This window comes from Mugil cephalus, chromosome 1 (genome assembly GCF_022458985.1).
Source record: "Mugil cephalus isolate CIBA_MC_2020 chromosome 1, CIBA_Mcephalus_1.1, whole genome shotgun sequence".
Taxonomy (NCBI): domain Eukaryota; kingdom Metazoa; phylum Chordata; class Actinopteri; order Mugiliformes; family Mugilidae; genus Mugil; species Mugil cephalus.
The window spans coordinates 21289844-21312124 of NC_061770.1; the positions used below are offsets into that span (position 1 = coordinate 21289844).

At 41.9% G+C, this 22281-nt stretch overlaps 1 protein-coding gene across 2 annotated transcripts in view; it reads left to right on the plus strand.

Moving 5' to 3' along the window:
- The first annotated feature begins 601 nt into the window (after positions 1-601).
- sema3bl (sema domain, immunoglobulin domain (Ig), short basic domain, secreted, (semaphorin) 3bl) overlaps positions 602-22281 on the plus strand; it is a 67231-nt gene continuing 45551 nt past the window's right edge. The window contains exons 1-2 of one of the 2 annotated variants that reach the window (XM_047600822.1): positions 602-1012; positions 20679-20839. In XM_047600822.1, coding sequence (XP_047456778.1) covers positions 907-1012; positions 20679-20839 — 267 coding nt within the window. In that variant the 5' untranslated portion in view covers positions 602-906. The remainder of the gene's footprint in view (positions 1013-20678; positions 20840-22281) is intronic. The other variant, XM_047600830.1, reaches the window with a different exon arrangement.

A 22281-nucleotide genomic window follows, 5' to 3' on the forward strand; every position in this document is an offset into this window, starting at 1 on the left:
GTATTCTATATTTATATTTGTATATTTTATATATACTTTTATTCACTTTTATTTTGTTTTAGACCCTTTTACTAACTTGTCTGACTTGTCCCTGTGCAACGATGCTACTGGACACCGAATTTCCCACGGGATAAATAAAGTTATTGATATAATTCAATACGCTCGTATAGCTGCGTCCATAACTCTATCATAACGGAGAAATCAGTTTTATTGCACGACTAATTACGTGATTAAATTTCGGTTTTAATTGTTGTTGTTTAGTTGTACTTTGGTTTTAATTAAAATTTAGTTTCGCATCCTTTCATGTCTTTGTTTCTGTTAAGTTTTGATCGTAGCCTCTACAGACGCTTCTCCAGCTCTTCACTCCACACTGGATGCTGCTAAATTTACTTTACTTCCTGATGATGATGATGAATACGTGCTATGAATCAGCTCTGACAGCTCCCCAGGTGCGCCTAGTTTGGAGCGTGCTCTCCGTGTTTTTTTTCCTGTGCGCAAAGGAGGGGCAGGTCACTCTGAGGAGCCACCACTGCGCTCTCCCTCTCTCCCTCTCCCTCTCTCTATGCAGTAAAGGCGTGGTATCCCTTTCGCGCTGGCTGAAGCTGACTACTGTTGGGCAGCTGCTTAAAGTGAACTGCTGAAGCCCTCGGAGAGGAGTCACTGAATCTGCTCAGCGGCGCGGGCAGAGCGTGGCACTCACTCCGCGGAGAGGACGCGCAGCTGCTCCGTCAGAGAGAGAGAGAGAGAGAGAGCGCTTTTACGCGCAGGGAGGGAAATCACTCTGAAACGCAAATGCTGGAATCTTAAGACCAGGGATCAAGCAGTGTCTCTCCCTTTTAAGTTACCACGGAATATTTTATTTGGTTGTACCATCAGTAAAAAGCGGCAGGACATCTCTTCGGCAAAATGAAGGGATTTACACCTTTCTTCAACATGATTGTTGTTGCGCTTCTTGTTGCCACGGTCTCTGCGACCAAGTTAAATGTGCCACGACTGAGACTGTCCTATAAAGGTAATTAAATTATCTATCTATCTATCTATCTATCTATCTATCTATCTATCTATCTATCTATCTATCTATCTATCTATCTATCTATCTATCTATCTATCTATCTATCTATCTATCTATCTATCTATCTATCTATCTATCTATCTATCTATCAGCAGGTGACATTAATTTGTATTCCGAATGCCACATATATTTTATTTCCAGTACATATCAATAGATGCCAGTTTCCCTGTGCACATTTTAACTTCACAACTTGTTTTCCATCGACTTCTCCTCTTCCCGGTGGTCCGATTCTGGAAGCGTTGATTCCCCGTCGTTGTGGCTACTGTTTCAGGGTATTTAGGAAGCACATTAATTAATTTGCTGGTTTGCAGCGCAGCCAGGGGAGATTTTGGCGGCGGTCCCTCTTTCTGCGGCGAGTAGATCCACTCATTAAGGAAGTTTATTAGGAGCCTCAACGAAAATAGTCAGGAAGGATGTTACTTAAGTATCATATATGGCTTTGTGTTGCTGTTGTCCTGTAAAAGGTGGATTTTCTGTTGTACAAAGTTAAAATCATTGAAAAACAAAAAGGTTTATTATAGCCTGGATATAAAACCATAAATAAAATGTATTAGTGGCTCTGTGATTTGTTGAATAACTTCATATCTAACTAAAATTGAACCATTGCCACACCAACTCTGCCCTCTCCCCTCACCTCCCCTCTCTAATCTAAGCCATGTTGTTGCCAATGACTCAGTCAAGTTTAATGATAAGGCAGTAAAGTGTGTGTGTGCTTGTGTGTCTGTGTGTCGAAACTGTGCTCATTGTTTCGTTTCGCTCCGGCGGCAGGAACGGTTCTGTAATCATCATCAGCGCTAGATATCGCACAGGATTTCCTCCCGTTCAGTTTTCAGGAGAAAAGTCACCGACCGAGCTTACTGGTCTTCCTGTTGGCTGAACTGGAAATAAATACTGCTCAGAGACACACAGAGAGAAAGAAAGAGAGAGAGAGGGGGAGAGAAATTGGAAGGGGTTTTTAAATATTGAGGCCACAGGGCAACAAGGAAAACAAGAAACAGGATGGAAATCTGAATGAGTTTGTAGTATGGAATACTACTTTGTTCACCTATTCCCCAGTGGCAGCTTATACCTTTAAAAGCCTGTGGTCACGTTACTGAAGCGTGATTTGGATATTTAAGTTACACAAATGACTACAGCTTGAATGTGCACCTCTAGATTCACATTTATACGTATTTATCATCAAAAATGTTTGAAAATGAACGTGACTACACATAGACTGTATTGTGTTTAGGAATTTTGATCCATCTGAAGCTCTGTTGTTCGCTGAGGGCTAATGTATAAGCAGAGAAAAATGGATGTAACCATTGCTGCCGTTCTGGATCAACTGGAAGTTGGTGGTCTTTTGTTTGACGTGTGCGTTTGCTGGCAGAGAATCAAACTGGAGCACTGGTGTCCTGAAATAGACCTGGAAAGTATTTTCCTACTCTGCACCTCCTTTTTTGACAGGTGAAAACCTTTTCAGTCTTGAGGTCTTCTCAGGGCTGGATGAACTCAATATTTTTCAAGAAACAGAGAAGCACAAAACAGCGTTTTGGCCTCTGCCAACAACATCCACAGGACACCCTCAGAAGGCCCATGTCCAATCTCTGATGAGTTTCAACCGTCTGACACGAGGGAGACCTACACAATATTAGAGAGGCGGTCATAATATTATGCCTGAATGGAATGACAATAAAAAAAAAAAAAAATCAGAGTCTAAATTAATTAATACAACATGATACAAAAATGACTTGTGCAAACAGTTCGTATTGGATCCCCTTTATTTTTCTGGTGTTGCCATCAGACTAAAAACGTTCCTTTTGTGCAGAAGAAATATCAAAATCCTGAACACACTCCAGGCTATATTTTCATTCACATGCTATTAACACATTTTAGGAAATCCTGTAGAGTGTTTGAGGAGCCGCGAGTTGAGGAAGTTCTGTTGTTGAGCAAAGTGGAAACCGCTGTGAGTCACAGCTTTTTCACTAATGTAAACCCCCCTCCTCAAAGGATCGCATTTTGACTTCGGCAAAGCAATAAACTGCACAATATTAAACCATTTCTCTTCATTACTTCCCATTGAAAAACGCTCAGTTCCTTTTTCGCAAACACCACGAGGAGTGTGGGAAGGATTCTGCCAATAAGATTTTCATTAGTGGCCGATCAGCTCCTGGTTTCCTGTCCGTGACCTCAAAGTTAACCCCATAATTTAACCTCTTTTACATAATATCCCCGTTCTTCACGTCTCCCTTGTCTATTGCTCACCAGTAAATCCATTCTTACCTCTTCTCATGTCTTGTCTTTCCACTCCTCAATCATTTCTCATGCGTATCTTTTTCTGTTCACTTGTCTCCTCCTTCGTCGGCGTCTTCTCTGGTTGCAATCCCGAAAAAGCCCCGGAGGGTGTTTGTATTCCCAGGACGACGCAGAAGTAATTTAGCGAAGGGAAAAGCTGTCATTATCTCATTTCAATCAATTAGAGGGTAGAAGTTCAGACAGGAAGTGAGACATTTTTACCTCAGAGGAACTATTAGTGCACCTGATCTCCTCTCCTCTCGTCTCCTCGTATTTACGAAAAGAAAGAAAAAAAAAGTTCACATTTGGTGAAGTCCAGTCGGACCAGAAAACTTCAGCTAATGTTAAGCTTAAGTTGGCTGGAAAGTCACTGTTTTTTACAATCTTCTATATGTGCTATATAATGATTTGTCAAGAAAGTTTCTATTCAAGTTGATTGATATTGTATTTATATTAAATACAATCCAGATTTTTTTAGGATGCTTACTTTTGTTTTTGTTCGGACCCAGAGCCTGAAACCCTCCGAGCAGCACTATCAACTTAGGGTTTGATAATGATAAAGCATACCGTACACGTAGATTGACCACCACCAGTAACCACCTTCCTAATATTGTGTAGGTGCCTCCAGAACTGTTGTGACTCATCAGAGAATGGGGTCCTATGGGTTCAGTGGAGGGGCTTGTGGGATCTAATTAATTTGGAGGCCATGTCTAAGTAACATCCACACTAATGAATGCCAGGTCCAAATGTTTCCCAGCAGAACACTGAATCGTCACAAGATGCTCAATGTCATTGACTTGTCCCGTCAGTGGTTTTAATGTTGTGGCTGATCGGTGTAGTCGTTAAAAGGTGAAAAAGGACATTTCCAAGAAAAAGGAACTGTTTTGCTGTATGAGCTCGTGTTTTGTGTTGCAAACTTTGAGAGAATGAACATAGAGCAGTGTAATTCCAAGCCAAGGTTGAATTTTATCTGGACCTCTGTCAGGTTCGAGTCAACGAGCTACACGTAGCATTTCCTTGAGAGGCACTTGAGCAAGAATGAACAGCAGTCCAACCCGCAGCCCTTTCCATCGACTCAAGGAGAGAAATCAATTGAGTAATATACGTCATCTGTGATCAAGGGAGCGCACTGACCCAGTTTCCACGCTGCCTCACAACGACTGGCAAAAGTTTCCCAGCAGAACATTGGATTGTCACAACATGGGCAATGTTGTTTACTTCTCCTGTCAGTGGTCTTCGTGTTGTGCCTGATCGGTGTACTTTCACTGTATTGTGACAAAATTAAACAGTAATTCGGTTGGATATTTTTGTAAAAACCTATTAACTGAAGGCTCCGAATCGCCAGAGAAATGAGGTGACATTGAGGTGTGTACTGTGTGCTGTTGGCTGGACTCCCAGCCCGCTGCCAAGCATCTATAGAAACCTCCCATCATGCACTTCTCCCCATCTCTGGATGTCTTTCATTTGTCCTCCTCTCCCTTCAGTCCGACCCGCTTCTTTCAATAAGCTGAATTCTCTTTGTCCGTCTGCGTGCTCACACAGACGAACACACCCTGACTTTCGTCCCCCGCACGCTCTGTCCCGGTACAATATTCACTTTGTCACAATTAAGGTGGGGAGGTGGGGGTGGATGGGTGGGTGAGGGGGTGGAGGGCTATTGAAAACACAAGCTCTCCCATCAGCGTCCTGTTTTGATCAGACTGCATCAGTTCTCTGGGTGAAGGGTTCTGTTTGCATTCGCTTACAGACCGTGAATTAATGAGTTTGTTTTCTCAGCTCCATCACCCAGACGCGCACATACAGACTGTTGTGTGGCTGTTGGTTGTTTTTTAGGCGGCGCTGGTGCATCTGTCCTCAAGAGTCAGATGGATGGAGACTCCAGAGCTGATGGAATGTAGGGCGGCTCCTCTTTTTTTTTTCCTTTCGCGGCTCTCCATCCATCTCTCTCTCGCCTCGCTTCACGTTATAGCTCATTCGCTGCACTTTTCCTTTCTCCTGCTTTCCTCGAGCTCATACGAAACGGTCTCGGATTAAGGAAAAAAGGGAGAGAGAAAAATTGAGGCGGTAAAGGGTTTAGATGATTTCGTAATAGCTGACATGTGTTTAAACTTTAATAACATAGTTGGGATGTCTAAAGTCCAAACAGTTTAATAAAGTAAAGAAGGAATAGCAAGAAGTTGTTAGGAAATAATGCCATGTTTTGGTGAAAGATGTGATCCTACCCAAATCCAATCAAATACCACCAGTTTTAATGTTAGCACCATGTTATCAAACTTATCTAAGATCCATATGTGCTGGCCATATGACACTCATATGATCCATATGAACCTGATATCTTTAAGCGTTGTTATTGGGTTATATCATGATGAAGAATTGTTCATTCAGACTGGTTTGTGCGTTTTATACCATTGCATGCGACATTTTACAAGGTGGTAAGACTCTGATGAGAAGAGGTGTCATAACGAAGCAGCAGGGTCCATAACGAAAGCAGTAGATATGGATACGGATAAGTTCCTAGTTGGTGCTAATGATGGAGACTCGGTTTTAGACGCCGTGTTCAACCAGGATGAGGTGGAGACTAGGAGAATGAAAACTGCACAATGACTCCACTCTGAGGTCTATATATGTTCTTTCAACTTGATGCATCATACATAAAAAACCAAAGACTGTAGCTCAGGTCTGTGTCTCTTACATATAATTAGCGCCATAGCAAACCTAATAAGCGCTGTCAGAAAAGGACCATTGTACAATACATGCTTCCTCTGTAGTGACAGTGAACGTAACACACGCAAATAACTGTGTTAAGTAGGAGTTACTGTATAAATAGGGCACAGGCTTTATATAAACTCTGACTACACACAGAAGTTTTTCTTCCAGGTTCCTTCAAGCTTTGATTGCACAGAAGCTTCCTCTCAAATTGCCAGAGGATAATTTATTTTAAGAACGTATTCATTCTTATTTTTAGCCCACAGGCTTTTGTTCTTCGTGTTATTTTCCAAAGTGCTCTGTTAGCGGCGGTATGGATTCAGCTCAGGACTTCTTTCACTCTGCATTAGATGTTGTTTTGTGCTCCACTGCCAGTGATGCCAACAACACAACAACACAAGCAAGCAGTTTAACATGATAAGTCTTTAGAAGAAAGTACATCCATCTGAGGTTTTCTGGCAGCACCAGTGCACCTTCTCATCATATATACATAAACATTTTCTTCTACACATAGCTGAGATGCATGATCAAACTGAACATACAGAGAACACTGGTACATTAACCACAGATGTGCAGTAAATGTTGGTGCAATACTCTGGCCCCATTTTCAATGCCTTCACGTTTCAGGGAAGAGTATCTGGGCCACCCATAAGAAAGAAAATTAGAAGAGGTAGATTTTTTTTCATCATGCACTTTGAGAAAAAAGTCAAAATTTTGATGAAAAAGTTGAAATTTTGAGAAATTCTCTCCCTCAGTGGGCAAGACAATAGTGTGTGACAATATCCAGGCCACTGTTGACATGCAACAGTTCAATAAACTATATCAGCAATATAACTGAAAAAATAATCACAATGCAATTTTAAATTCTTAATGTTAGTTATTAATTAAGCCCTAATAATCTTCTGGCAGTACCTTCGTACGCTACTGCAAGTTTGAAGGTCTTTTTTTCTCAAAATTGTATTTCGAATTGTTTCTCAAAAGTTTGACTTTTTTTTCTTGAAGTTTTGGCTTTGAAAAAAATCTGCCTCCTCTCATTTTTCTTTCTCATGGATGGCCCTAATACTCTTTCGTAATTTCCAATCTCAAAACTGTTTGCAAGTGCACAGTGCTAAAGGTGGGTCAGAACTTTGTCTAGATTGCCCCGTGAACACAAACTTAACAAGGTTAATTGCTCCCTGAATCACAACTAGATACAGGTGTGAATGCTCCTTTTGGGAATCTGCTTTGAGAAAGACCAGGCAGAGACGTACCTGCAGAAATGTCTCAAATGGTATGTAGACCTGCTGACAGCAGAAACACACTACATGTTTCTGACACCTCAGGCATGACTTAAGGGTCAAAGGTAAAGTCACTGTTTCTCGGATGTAGATATACTGTATATGTGTGACGCTGTGTGCGTGCAAGGAAACGAGACATATTGCTTCTGACATAAACATCTGCGTCTACTGAGCTGCTAGGATGTGTGTGCATTTGAACTGAGCGCCGCCGCCTCGCAGTGACAGTAATTGCACTTGACGTGGACATCTGTACGTCTCAAGGTGTGACCCGTGCAGTGTGACAGTCCTGGCAAGATCACAGACGAGACGCAGATGGGCGAATTAGCAGCAGAGGAAGGGAGCCCTGACAATAAATGTGAGAGAGACGGGAAGCTGGAGATAAACACAGCCAGATCAAGGAGCGCAGATGGAGAAGGAAGCCGAGGCGAGAGGGAGAGAGAAGGTGCCAGGGATGTTTAAGGGGAGAAGAAAAATGTGTGAGTGAATGACGGGAAGAAAGAAAGAAAGAAAGAAAGAAAGAAAAAAACAAAAAAAGAGAGACCAGATGAAAGGAGGTGACTCATAAAAAAAAAAGGTTTGAACGAGAAATGTTTAATGAGAAAAATCTGTCCTTGATTATTTGTGTTTGGGACTGAACCACAGAAAGTCACGCTGGTAAATAATAACTTCACTGCTGACTGCGTCTTGGAAGGAAGTTGGATGAAGCCGCTTCCTTGGCACGACAGACTTGAAATGAACCTTGAACTTCATAGTGGTTCAAGTGCTCCTTCAAGATAAAGTAGAAGCAGGCAGCCACACTATAGCTCATGCTGAATGTGTTTTGCTTGGATTGAACCCACTTTTAAACTCGGGTGATGATTCAAGTATGAGATAATAGATTCTTGAGATAATCAACAAAAGAAGAGGCGATCTATGACTCTTAAACACATGATAGGGCACTTTGGGTAATTTGTTGCAATTAATATAGCCTCTGTCGGTTATTGCAAATCAACGCTTGGTGGAGTTTCAAATATGCCATCAAGCCGTGGCTAGATGCACTCTCCAACGAGTCCATTGTTTGCCCTTTCTTAAGGAATGTTGGCTAAAAAAACTGCAACACTGATGTTTTCACTAAATAAAGAGCTACAAATGTTTTCATTCCTTGGGTTTGAAGTTAGTATTACTCTGTAAGTCTCTTACAGACAATTGAGGCTTCTGCATCAATTTGGATAAACACCTACCAGGAGATAAATCTTAACACCCCAGAACATCCAAGACTAGACTGCTAAACCCCCATTGATAGCTAATGCCTAAGGGTCCCTATAAAACTTGTCCAGATAAACACTACATTGGTACCCTGAAAGGTCAGTGCACACAGGCCTTACAGGGCTCGTAGCTGAACCAGGGTTGCACTGTGAATCGAAACATGCGCCCCCACTAATACTGGCAGGAATCTACGGGCCAAACAACGCATTGAATAGAGGGATGCCCATGAAAGAGAGGAAACATCAATGAACTTCAAAGAAAAGGACAGAGTTGAAAATGCGGGAGGTAGTGAATGAAAGATATGTGAATGTGGAGAGAAAGCTAACCGTTAGACAAGATGGGAATACCAGAGGAATGCAGATAAAAAAAGAGGCCACTGTGATGGAGAGAGATAAATGGATGAAAGAGCAGATAGAGAGGAGTTCGGTTAATGAAAAGGGAAGGAAAAGACAGGAGGTTGAAAGACTGGAGGGGGAAATGAGAGCAGTGGTAGAGTGACAGATAGATGGATAAAAGGAAGAGAGGAGCTAACCTGGAGGCTGAAAGACACTGGTCCCTTTGAGAAGAGAACTCTAAAAGGGTTCAAGCCCCAACAATGTGGCTTTGACCATCTGTCATGTAGATTACTGAGTACCCCACCGCACTTTTTGGAGATGTGTGTGTCTTTTCACATAGCAGGAGTATCCTGTATCTGTTTATGTAGAAATCTTTATGGTCTGAACCATTGTTTGACTAGCGTGTGTGGTGTGTGCCGAGAGCCTGGCCAAAACCAACCTCAGTGTCCACAGCTATCGTGTTTTAGTGTGAGCGTTTCAAATCACAGCAGTACACCCTCACCAAGGGGTTCAAGTCCTCCCAACCTATTTATCTGATCTTTCGAAACTCCACCACACCCTTAGGACTGAAGACGCAGCAGTTCTCTTCTCTGTTTGCTGTCTACCACTAAATACTATGGGCCTTGCTTCCTGATAACGATCTGTCTTGAAGTTAAGAAGTTTTCTGAGGGCACGTTCAGGAATGTGTGTTTGCAAAAGCAGCAGTAAACTGTGTTAAGAGCTTCTTAACAGCAGCGTGAGTGGAGCTGCAGATGATGCCGATTACACTTATTTTAGTTAAATAGAACCACCATTAGGACCATGAGGTCATTGGTTCAGTCGCCGCCATGTTTTTGGCTGAGGTGCCTTGGTGTGGCTGCCCACCGCTCCAGGTGTGCGCACTTAGACTCTTGTGAAGACTGGGAATTAGTTTTTGGTGAGATAAGAGAGAAGACGGTTACAATACAAACTGGTAGACCAGTCCAGTTGCACAGAACAGGTGTTGTTAGTGTATGATAACCTGTAAATATGAATCGTTGTCTTTGTGTTAGATGGCTCTTCTGTAGACCCATGTACTCCATTCTCTACCATTTTTCTACAAATTAAATACCAGCTCTAATTTTTATGATGAAGTGGTGGCTGCTACACACTTGGCAGAGTTGTTCAGTTGGTTGAAATCTGTAAAGTCTCACCACTAGATGGCAATAAAACAGAAACAGCGGTCCTTTAAACAAACACATAAACAAAAAAAACTTTCTTCTTTAGGTCCCAAGCATTAACATGGACATCCTCAAAAGTGAAGCCAAAGCAAGTAGAGCTCCCCCTGGTGACTGGCTGCAGTATAGGTCATAAACTTCACCCCCTCCATGTTAGTGGATGGGACTTGGGCAAAACTTGAGATTTTAACTTTCAGTAACTATTTAAAAAGCCATTACGTGAATGATTTGATTATTTAGATTTTTCCCTGATGGAAATTGTACATGTGTTCTCCAATCACAACAATCCTACAGCAGCTCCACATGGTTGACACAGAGTAGGTTGGCTGTTTAAGGTTAGCAAACTAAAGCCACCTGTTGGATGATCCTAGTGAGTCTGTAGAGCTACAACACATTTGTCATCACCAAATGTAATTCATCTGTTCGATTTCCAGTGCCTGCTGTCAACTATCTTATAGAGGTGGTGTGTGTGTGTGGGATAAGAATGATCAGTCAGTTTAATTATAATCCAAATACATCTGTGTCAGACTGACAACCTCACCGCAATCCACGGGGTTTGCCAGTACCCTTCACCAAATTGGAATCTCTGCGTCAAAATAAATCATAGCTATTTCAACAATTTAGAACTTTGCACCATGAGAAACCTTGCTGCTTGACACATAACACATGCACAAGTGAGAGGATTTGTACACTCACTAGTAATTTGTGAGTAACGGTGGTTTGCGAAACGAAGCGCTTCCAATGCAGCGGTAATACTTGCGTGTGTTAATGCGGCATTAAAATGAACACTCGTATAGCTCAAATGGCCGCCTGCAGTAGATGTCAGCCCAAAGCTTTTAATGCTTTAAACAAATCACAGTGAAATCTTTATGCTTACTCGGGCTAATGTTGAACTTGGCCTCCCCCGTATGTCACTGTCCGCCAAGTGCGCGCTGGTCTGTGGTGTTGAAATGACAAATGCCTCGCCAGTGTTTTATCGTAAGTCCTGCTGTTCCAGCTTAGGGAAAAACATCACTCTACCACTCTCCTTCTCTGGCGGAGATGGATAAACAAAATTAGCTCTGCTTATATTATTTTTTAGCTGGAGACATTAAAGGATTACCGGGCATTACATATCATACAGCGGGACATTTGCGGAAATTAAGCACACAAAAAGTAAAGCAAAACGAAAACACACAAGCCCCACGGAAGATAAAGAAGGTTCTTCTTGTCTTCTCGTGTCATGACCATGTCCTTCTATTTGGCATTTTTGGCTCGGAGCCAATGCAAAGTGACTGAGAAACGGGGCCAGAGGTGATGGGAACCCTCTTTAATGCGGGATGGGGGACATTACATGTCACAAACACTGAGATGCTGCCACTGAAACACACACACACATACACCCCTCTCTTGTAGAAATCAATTAGTTCCACCAGAACCGCTGACAAGAGGGGACGAGCAACAACAGGCTCTTCTGTGGACTGACGTATCAATTAAGCAGCAGCTGAGGAACAAGCAAACACTGCAGCTAACTGATACCAAGAGCAAGAGCTGCGTTCCAGCCACGGTGCGTGTGATGCATGTGCAAATGCATCTGTTTGTAACTGCAACTGACGTCCGGGGCTGCCAAATACGCATTGCAACCAGCTGTCTAAAGTTTATCTATAATTAAATCCTGTTTTTCATTTGCTAACACAACATTAAGTTGACTTTTTACATGATGTGAGTTCTGGAATTTGTTTCTGTTTTGCACATTAGAGGTTTCATATGTAGCTACTCAATAATATCAAATCTGGTAACTGTCTTTCTGTAAAATGGCAGAAAGAACTATTAACTTTGGTATTATAATCACGTGATCTGAGAAAGAGCAGCTGAAATGTCAGATAAGAACATGTGCGTTTTTTTTTTTTTTTTTTTTTTGCAGGAACCAAAGTGTTTTTTGGGCAGTGGGAATTTGGCTCAATGTTTTGTTGTGAAATACGTGAGATTGCGGAATTTCACGGAGAGAGTCAGAGGCCGCAGATGAGGAAGATGAGTGAAGTGAAGTAACTGATGTGTGGAAGGAGTGAGGAGCGGGATGAAGTAACGGAAAGAGGTTGAGAGAGTTTGTCATGGATCATTGTGCACGAGGAAGATGGAGGGAAGCGTGCGCTACTTTTGAGTAATGGACATAGAGATGATTAAGAATGGGAGAAGCAAAAGATGAAAGCGGCCAAAAACGAAAGATGAATAGGGAGAAAGCAGCTGGCTGTCAGGGAGGGACGATAAGGAGAGAAAGAGGGAAGAAGAGGAGGAGGAGGGAGAGATGATGAGATGAGGGAGGAGGGTGAGGGTTGATGAGGTAACACGCTCCGCTGTGTTTTGATTGGCCCAGGAGGGAAGATCAGGTAACAGGAGGGAGGAAGAAGATGGCTTAAATATGTGAGTTTGTGTGAAGGAAAGAAAGAATTATACGGTTGAAGTTGGAGATGTGTGTGTTTTTATCACGCGATATCCTCGGCCCGCCTGCATTGAAACAGTGTGGGTAAAAATGAAAAAAAGAAAAAAGACGTTTCCAGTGAGGAGCAGCAACAGGTTGACAGGAAATCCCAGGATTTACTCGTGTCATGAGTTATCTGGCCCCGAGGTATTTCAGCCAGTGCGGTTCCCTGAGAGTTTAACCAATAAAAAAAAAAAAGCACAAATATGTGGAGCATTGAGACCTCTGCGAACGAGAAACCTTAAATAAGGATTAGAATGCCATGTGAGTTACGCAAAGAAAATTCCTGATAGCAGCAATAATATTGATGCGCGGCACATCGCTGATAGCACATTTTATCAGAGCTCTTGTCCGGTGTCAGAGATAAGAATCAGCTTCTCCGCTTAGAAAAGACAATAATCGTCATTTTCTAATAAAGTTTGCGTTCTGGCCCCGAGAGGCTGCAGCTGGGACTTGTTTTATGTGCGTCTTTTGCCTTTTAAACTCGAGAAAGCAAGAGAAGAAATACGTTCACATGAACAGAAATTGAATGCATCCCATGTTGCTTTTCTGACCTGTTTCACAATGCAACAATTTCTCTGAAAAGACAAAATGTAAGTATTTTTCCAGCTCCGACGCACACCTCGTAAAGAACCACACAAGGAGGCTGAATGTAAAAGGATGAGAAAGGAATACGAGACCCAGGAGGGGTGGTAGCGGAGGACAAGGAGGAGGAGGAGGGGTAAGAGGAGGAGAAGAATCGTGAGATGACTTTTTGTGTGTGCAGCAGATTCCAGGAATATTTGGCACACTTCAACAACATACAGCCGTGATCTAATGATACCCTGGGAAGCCCGTCAGCGGTGTAATGAGTCTCCTTTTGTGAGCGCGTTTGCGTGTCAGAGCTCATCAAAATAAAACGTCGAAGAGCAATATTTGGAGAGGGAGACAGACAGTGAGTTCAGGTGCGAATACATGGGACTGAAGCGGGGACCGCGTCTTTCTGGTGTGCGTTTTGTAGCCTAATAGGCTTCAGATGTGTCCCTCTCCAACGCTGAGCCAGTGATAACACAGATCCTATCCCGTATGTGTCTGCGTAAACCTACGTGTCTGCAGTTTAACATAGCTCATACTCCGTCTGTGCCCAATTTGTAAAGAAGAGATGTCGGTGTGAGATTAGAACCTTGTTACTCTCGTAAGTCTTCTTTTGTACCAGTGTTTACATTTGTTAGTAGGCCCTTCAGGGATATAACATTATCACTCCACAAAGCCATGGAAATACAGGCACACTGTGACTTAGAGAGAGGACTCACTTGTTGCTGGAGCCTAATCCGCGACCTTATTTGCGTCTTTTTCTTAGCAGATTACAACTGGAGATGCTGTTGATGATTGTGGACGGAATAGGAAGTATTCAGCTTGTTATACGACGTACAGCATTACAGCAAGAACTCTTCACCGCGAACATGAGTTTAAAGCTGTACAGTCTTTACAGACTTGTGTGTTCCTGGATGTGGGAAGATTGTGAAGTAGAACTTGTGGAATGATGCTGCAAACCAGTGCTGTAAATTCTGAAGGTGTTAGGTTAGGGTTAAGATTAGGGTTAGGGTTAGCAGCATTTGTGCACAAGTAACTTTTGTTCTAGTACAAGCCCCTGCAAAGTATTCAAGCCTGTATGTTTCATTATGAGATCCTCGCAACTTGCATGAAAACTCTCTAGTTTTTCCAGATTTCCTAAAGTATCAAAGTAATTATATGAACAAAATGATTTGTTAATAGTTCATTTGTCATACTTATTATTATTCTTATTCTTATTGTTGCATAAATGTAATTTAATTTACAGTTGGACATTTCTAACGTCACATTTTCCAAATTACCTGTACTGTCTGGTCATCCCACCAGTTTTATTGCACATATTTGCTCTACGTTTAACAAGTGTAGCACACTGTGATGTCAGGAACTTGTGTGATGGTCACACAAATTAGATAAGCTGAATATCAAAATCAAATTTTGCCTGTGACCCATTTTCCTTTCCTGTTTTGGGCTTGAGCTAAAACTCAACTAAAATAAAACAAGACATTCTTTGTTTTGGAAAGGGGGGAAAAATAGGGAAATACCTTCTTCTTTTTGGACCTTAGAATGGAATTGAACAAATGATACACAGATTGTCTGGAAACCTCAGACAGGTCATTCCTTTGAAGAGAAGTCCATGTAGAGTGGGGATGGGTATAGTTAAGGTTTTATCCAATACAAGTACTTTTGAAACAGTGCTGGTGCTGCTGAGATCTGTTTCTCACAAGTTTTCCTATTTTATTTTTTTTTTTTATCTTCATTACATTTTATTAATGCGACGAAAGGATCATGTTCTCTGAAGAGACAAAATTTTGCAAAAACACAACGGTGCGTTTGACAGACGCTGGCTCATGCCTCAGCCTGACAGAGCAGTAAGGCTGGGGGTGTCCATCAATCAGTTTTGGATCGATACTAGAGTGATGAGATCTATACTTTCGTTACAGTTTGTCTTCAATACGTCCAACAAATTACTCCTCAAGAGTTCAAACTTGAATTATTTGATTGTCTGTTAAATTAATATATATTGTAACAGTTTATACAAACTGTTTTATTTGCCTAAAATATTGTCCTGTGTTATATCATTATCATAATCAACCAACTAAAGGCAAAATTATGAACTTACGTGTCGGTAACCGCGATACTAGCCCTGTATTCACTTGGTATTGGATCAATACCAAAATTCCCAGTATCGTCCATCCCTGTTAAGCGGAACGCTGGCAATGCAACCAAATCCCGGTATATATTACCACTAACATATCTTTGAAGTGGGTGATGCGACAGCTGAGGTTTAACACAGTGGAACCAGATGTTTTTTTTGCGTGTCGCTTCGGTTTGGCGCGTCAGCTGTTTGTCGTTGCAGCCTCCTCCGACCGCCCTTTAGGAAAATAATACACATTGAAGACAGATGGTTCGCCACAGATGCTGTCAGGAATTTGTAGATGTGTACTGTCTGGAGGTAGTGTTAGGCCAAAAAAATAAATAGAAAAAAATATCAAGTAGCCGAAGGGAGAAAGACGCGAAGACGGATGGACGGACATGGGGGGATGAAAGCGGAGGTGTAGCTTGTAAAAGGTAAAGATATGAAGAGACGGAGCATGATGGAGAGTAGAGAGCGGTTGGAAAGAAAGGTGGAGGAGAGGTGCAGATGGATAGACAGCAGGGGAGAGAGGGGTTGAGGAGAGGTGAGACACTGGTGTGATTTCCTCAGTGAGGCGATGAGCTGCTGGAGTGATAACAAGCTGCAGATGGAAGCTGTTAGCTCACCTTTCCTCCCTGTTTTGGTGTGTTAGTGTGTGGGTTAGTGCACGCCGTAGCATTCGTGTGCTTACATTTCTGCCTTCGGTTGGAGGAGGATTTGTGTACACATGAGAGTGATTTATGAGATAACAAAGGCAGAAAACAGGAATCTGCTTACAGGTCACAGTGGGTTTGTGTATTTGTGTGTTTGGAGGAGGAAATGGAACTAAACTAATTGGAATACACAAAGTAAGTGACAAAGTTTGAGCTTTAACGGAGCGAATCGAATAAATAAATACTCAGTTTATGGATCAAAGTCCAGGAAAATAGGGATTGTGCACGTATGTAACGGGTCCCAGGCGTGGGACCATTTAGACGGATCAAAGATCCCGTAAAGTTCTAGTAAAACAGGAAAAATTGTGAGTCAGTGTAGATCCGCTCAGCAGGCTTTCTGTTCGGCTTTCTTATTCTGCACTTTTTATACTAACTATTTTCCAGATTCAACCATAGCATAAGAATAAGTCATTACCCCTGCAACAGTTAATCTCGTTTTCCTCCTTAAAAAATAAAACGCTGCTATTACAGGTAACTGCACATACACGTTTAATTATCTCCTAATTAATTCCCATTAAGTTCATTAAATGAGTAACGGTTGTTGCAATCAGAAGAATTAGCACATCCCTTAAAATAACTCGGCCAATTTGTTAAGCGTGCTTGAGTTTTACATGTACTTGGCAAGGACCGCTGTACAACAATTAATGCTAACAAAAAGTATTCGTTGTGTCATTTTATCTCTCATGAGATACCGAGGAGATGAATGTTCTCTCGGCTTGTTTCCAAAAATCCAAAAGCGACTCTAAAGAACAAACTATTTCAGACAAAACTCACTCTGGACAGTTAGTTTCTGACTGTACCTACAAAACAGGAGAAATGATGGGACAGGCGACCATGAATAATGTTTAAAATAATAGCTATATTATCCATGAAACTAAGTAAACAAAATTGCATATAATGTGACAATACATTTCACATCATAACAGGCTGCGGAATAAGTCTGGTGTAACACAGGCAACAGTTGCATGGGCACTAATAATCAGAATAACAATTCTTCACCCGACCACCTCAGTCTGCACGGACTGCACAGATCAGGAAGACGTTTCAGTTGCACCAGAATCATTTCATTAGGGCCGGAAAAATATGATAAATGTAACCGTTGCAACAGTTTATTCAGAGTCGTTTAATGTAAATACATTGTTCAAGAGGAGGAGCCTGGGGTGGATGCCTGGATCTGCACAACGGTGGATTGCTTTACTCCAAAAAAACACTCTTGTCCAAACTTTGATCTGGACAATTGGTGGTGTCAGATCAGAAAACTCTTGAGGATCTTGGTCTAAATGTCATTAGTTTATTTGTTCAGTTTAACTTCTTTTTCAGCAGTTGCACATATAGTTGTCAGGTCACCAACAGACGACTGGAACGAGCCCATTAAACGATATAGATTCTCAACACAAATACAAAATGTAAATGTTATTTTTACCTTTTTTGAATCTTTGTAGTCAACTGTGGTGGCTACTAACTGTGGTTTCACCAAAGTGTCTAACAACAAAGCCACCAGACTCTGCATTTATGAAGGTTTTAAAGAACTCAACCCAAAATTGGCATGACACGCCTTTAAAATATCATTAATCTTCAGTTTTAGATAGTGTGACGTGGACACCAGACAGCGTCCATCCTCCACAATCTTTACTGTCAAAACAAAGAGGTGTGCTGTGAACAATAGATCTGGAGCCAACACCTACATTATCTGTCACAGGTCTCAGCCCACAAAGGTTCACAACACAGACACAGACACTTGTGTCATTTTTCATCACTCACTCTGTAGTTGGAGGTCATCTCAGGGTTCGGAGCTACTTGGAAAAAGTTCAACCAGTGGAGACAGACGGTCATCGACTGAAGATGTGTAGAGGTGTCTGTATGTTCTGCTGTCATGGAGACACAGATTACAACTTCCTCCTGAAATATTCAGCCACACATGTTGGCATCAGTGCAAGAATGCTAATAATCAATAAGATATTAGGTATTCCTGTATTTATCAGCTAATGGAGTGCTACATTTTCAATTTGTGATATGAAAAAGGTCTAAAGGTTATCTAGCTTTCAAACTTTCCAACATACGTTTTTCAGCTTACAAGTTCCAGAAAATAAATCACTGTGCTATATGTCCTGTAGCTTTTTTCCTGCCTGCATTTCTTACTCATTATTTCCTAACCAGCTGCTAAACACCACAACGCTCCCCTCCTGTATAACTTTCCTCCTTTTCTAACTTTGTCAAATCCCCCGCAGTTTGTCCCTGACGCCTTTCCATTAGCAGTATGTATCTTCTTGTTATTCTCTTGCCAGCAGCTTTAAAGTTTTACAGTCAGTCGTTCTTATGAAACCGTCTCCTTCATCACTGCCTACAGTGGACTTTCTCGTCGGCAGGCCTCAACGGAGGAACGGCAACTCACCAGAGTTGCAGCTTCTTTCCGCTTTTGATTTGGCTGCTTACAGAAGTTAGAGAATAAAACATGACAAAGTTAAAGAACAGTTAAAAGGGTTTTCACATCGCTGCAAAAAATTTCGTCAGTGCTAATAATGAGGGTGTTCTCGGGTGAGTTTGGATATATTTGTTTTTATCTGTGTCGTGTGTGCCTGTAGGAAGCTGAGCAAAAAAAGACAAAAAAATTACTGCGGCATCTACTCGTGTGCACTTGTAGAATAAGGAAATGTAGCTTACTGACTAGAAAATGGATCATTTGTCATTATTTATTGAGCAATTACGTCAATATTTTTTCTCAAAAACACAGTTTTTTATTTTTTTTATTCACTGGACATTTAGTCATCATTTTGGTCTCTAAGGAGTAATTTACGTAGTCTTTTGAGTTAAGCAATAACTCCAGGGATGTAAATCAAACAAAAGACTTATTAATGAACAAAGAAAATAATCCTTTTGAGCAGACCTGAGCATTCAGAGATGTGTGGAAGCTTATGAGTGTGAAAACTGAGATTCCCAATGAAAACAGTGTTATGTGTGACCGTATTTTCACCAGTGATGGACAAGGTTTCACTGCGACATGGGGCCCGTATGCTTCACTCAGTCGGAGCCTTAGTTGAGTGGCGAGTGACTCTGACTCTTTTCTCACAGTGTGTGTGTGTGTGTCTGTGTGTGTTGGGTAGAGCGAGAAAGCCGGAGAGAAATAACAAGTGTGACGGACGAGTGATGAGAGACAGACCGACAGCCGATCGAACTCAAGGACTCCTTCGCCGAGAGTTTGGCATGCCGACGTCTTCTCACTAACACACATGCACTAGTCAGACGGAGAGGAGGAGGGTAGGTGAGAAAGAAGAAGAGACAGGACTGAGAGGGAACGTAGGAGAGCAGAAATAAGAAGTGTCGGTGTGAGACAGTGGGAAACGTCAAACCTGTGTGTGATTGAGAGGCTGAGAAGAAGTGTTATGGGTGTGTTTGTGCAGGCTACACATGTATGTACATCTAGCTTTATGAGGACCAGTTTGAGTATTAAACCATTAGAGTCAGGGCTTTTGTGGAAAGTGAGGATATTTTTGCCGGTCCTCACTTTTTTACAAGGCTGTTTGACGATTAAAACTTGGGTTTAGGGTAAGGTCCTAGGGTTAGGGTTGGGGCTAGGGTTAGGGCTAGGGTTAGGCACTTAGTTGAGATGGTTACGCTAAAGGGCTAGGGAATTCATTACGTCAATAAATGTCCTCCCTAAGATGTACAAACGTGTGTGTGCAGAGATTAGAGACACCCCATGCCTAGCTGAACTTGAGCTCAACTCTTTTTGTGACGCTCCTGCAGAGTCTCTTTGCATCAACCTTTTTGCCTTTGAAGCTGCTGCCAGAACACTGCGGATTAGTTTCTGTGGTTTCTTTGCTATCTCTACTTTTAGGAGGATGAATTATTGCATGTTTTTCCTACATACGAATACAACTTAATGGAGCGTAGCCAGTTAATGTTTAACATTTCCTGTTCTTGTTTCGGGATTTTCCGGGAACATCCTCATGTTCGTGTACTGGAATAGTGTGTCAGCAGCAGAGTGTGTGTGGAGGCAAATAGGCTACAGAGCAGCAAAAGCTTGTGTTACATGAGGACTCCCACTGGAGACATTTGATTTTCTTAGGAGTTTATAGACTACACAAAAAGAAAACAGATCAGATCAGAGGATTACCAGTAAAGACGCAATTTTGAAAATATTAAATTAGAATCATATCTAAATGGGTAAATAAGGAATTTTGTAGGATGTTACTTAACATTAAAGCTTGTTATGCACTTTATACATCACGAGAAACTAAAGCGTCGAACTCATAGGTCGTCACAGGGCCGTCCCAGTGTCACACAGGCAAAGCATTGTGGGAGATGCAGGAGATGTACAACAGGAGGCAATTTTCTTATCATTTTTGGATATTGACCAGTCGTTTTGACGGCCATGTCAATTGGATCATGTTGTTTGTTCAGCATGTACCCACACACAGTATGTTGATCACCACTCCAGACATGAGCATCTTGGAGCTCACAGAGCAGTTGCTAGCATTCCTCCTTTTCGGTATTGTCCACATCAACCTCCAATGAGAAAAAAGTTCTGTCCGGTTGATATATCGAGAACAAGCTACGAAAACTCCCAAATGAGAATTTTCATTTTTTAATTTAATCTCTGGAAAGGATGCCACAGTACTGAGTTAGCAGCATGCACAGTAGCAGACTTCAGGCTACATAAATCCGTTGTTATTATCAATGTGTGTGCTCATCCTTTTCTCCTCTGTCTCTCTGCAGACCTGCAGTCCACCAACAGGTCATCTATCTTCAGCGGTCATCATGGCCAGCTCTCTGTTACCGCCATCTTTCTAGACGAGTACCGCGACCGCCTGTTCCTGGGTGGGAAGGACATCCTGTACTCTCTCTTGTTGGGACCTGCCAACAGTGAATCCAAAGAGGTGAGGGCTCTCTACACAGTAAAAGATGTGTGTTAATGTAATGTAGCGATGATTGATGCACAGTAAAAGATTAGTTACTGTTGAGTCCACATTAATCATTGCATTTTGATTTAGATTGCAATGGTTCTGCTTGTGGTTTCGCTCAGTGGTTGAATGATGATCTGCTGTAGCGACTGAAGAGATAGGTATAGTATTTTCTTCCAGAACATCTGTTTAAGTTATAGAGCAGCCATAAATACGGTGAGTCAAACCCGAGCATTTAGTTTTACATTACTGCTGTTGTGGCACAAGTGACCGAGTAACAGAGAACAGCCTTGAAAATATTAAATTAACCTTCAAAAATCTCCAATTTCAGAAGACAAAGCTATAAAATAAACAGATCACACATCTGGAAGGTTGGTATGTGACTCCACACGAGAAATTTCTGGGCTGTACCTGGCCTGCATGCAATATGTCTGGGCCGTGCTTTATTTACAGGGTACCTTCTAACCTGAACATTTTTCATATTTTACGTCTCTTTTCCCTTGCCAACACATTTGATCCCTTCTTTAAAGCAGGAACACCTGTAAGTCACACCTTGTGTTTCCATATGGTTTGCCATTATATGTGTCGTGCATGCATATTGCTTATTGAACGCTCACTGGGGTGCAAGTAGAAGCAGAAAGACTTCTGCTAATACTGAAGCATGCCTCTGAGATTTTACCTGGGAACTTAATAGACTCTTAGTACCTGACAGTCAGTGTGTAATATGCAGCCTCATGATTGGCTCAGCAGCGATGGGGGCGGGTCCTACTGTGTACAGGAGGCTTAGATTGACAGGTCTCAACTAGTGTGGCGCTCTGTGTTAAAAGGTGCGTTGTTCAGGCAGCTTTTGTATCACTGAATGACTGAATTGTTGCCTGAAAGATTTATCCCTTCAATAAAATATGTTAGATTCGTGTTAACGTGTATTTAAAGGAATTTGTGGGGAAAATTGAAAATATGTACAAATATAAAAATATCTAGTCAACCAAAGATTTTGTGACCCCCTTGCAGTACCTCTGTGAACCCCTAGGGGTCACGGACACCCTGTTGAAGACCTGTGCTTTGAAAAGTCATGACCACAACACGTAACAGGATTGTTGTGCGCAGAGTTGTTCAACCCCCGCAGGAAGGTCTCTTACCATCATTGAAAATTTAGCACATGACCTCACTGTAATTTAATGTTTGTCAGCCCTCATGGGCCCCCTACTGGCCTGGGGCCCCAAGAAGTCTCCTCCCTTGCCCGTTGACAAGCTGCGCCTCTTGTCGAACTAACTAAAAAAAAACTTCCCTCCTCTATATTACACATTTGATTAACAGTTCAAATAAAGTTGGTGACTCTGAGGATAATCATTGTGTTTATGTTACGATGATGCAGAGCTTTGACACTCTGCTTAAAGCCAAGAAGACCAGGTGCAGGG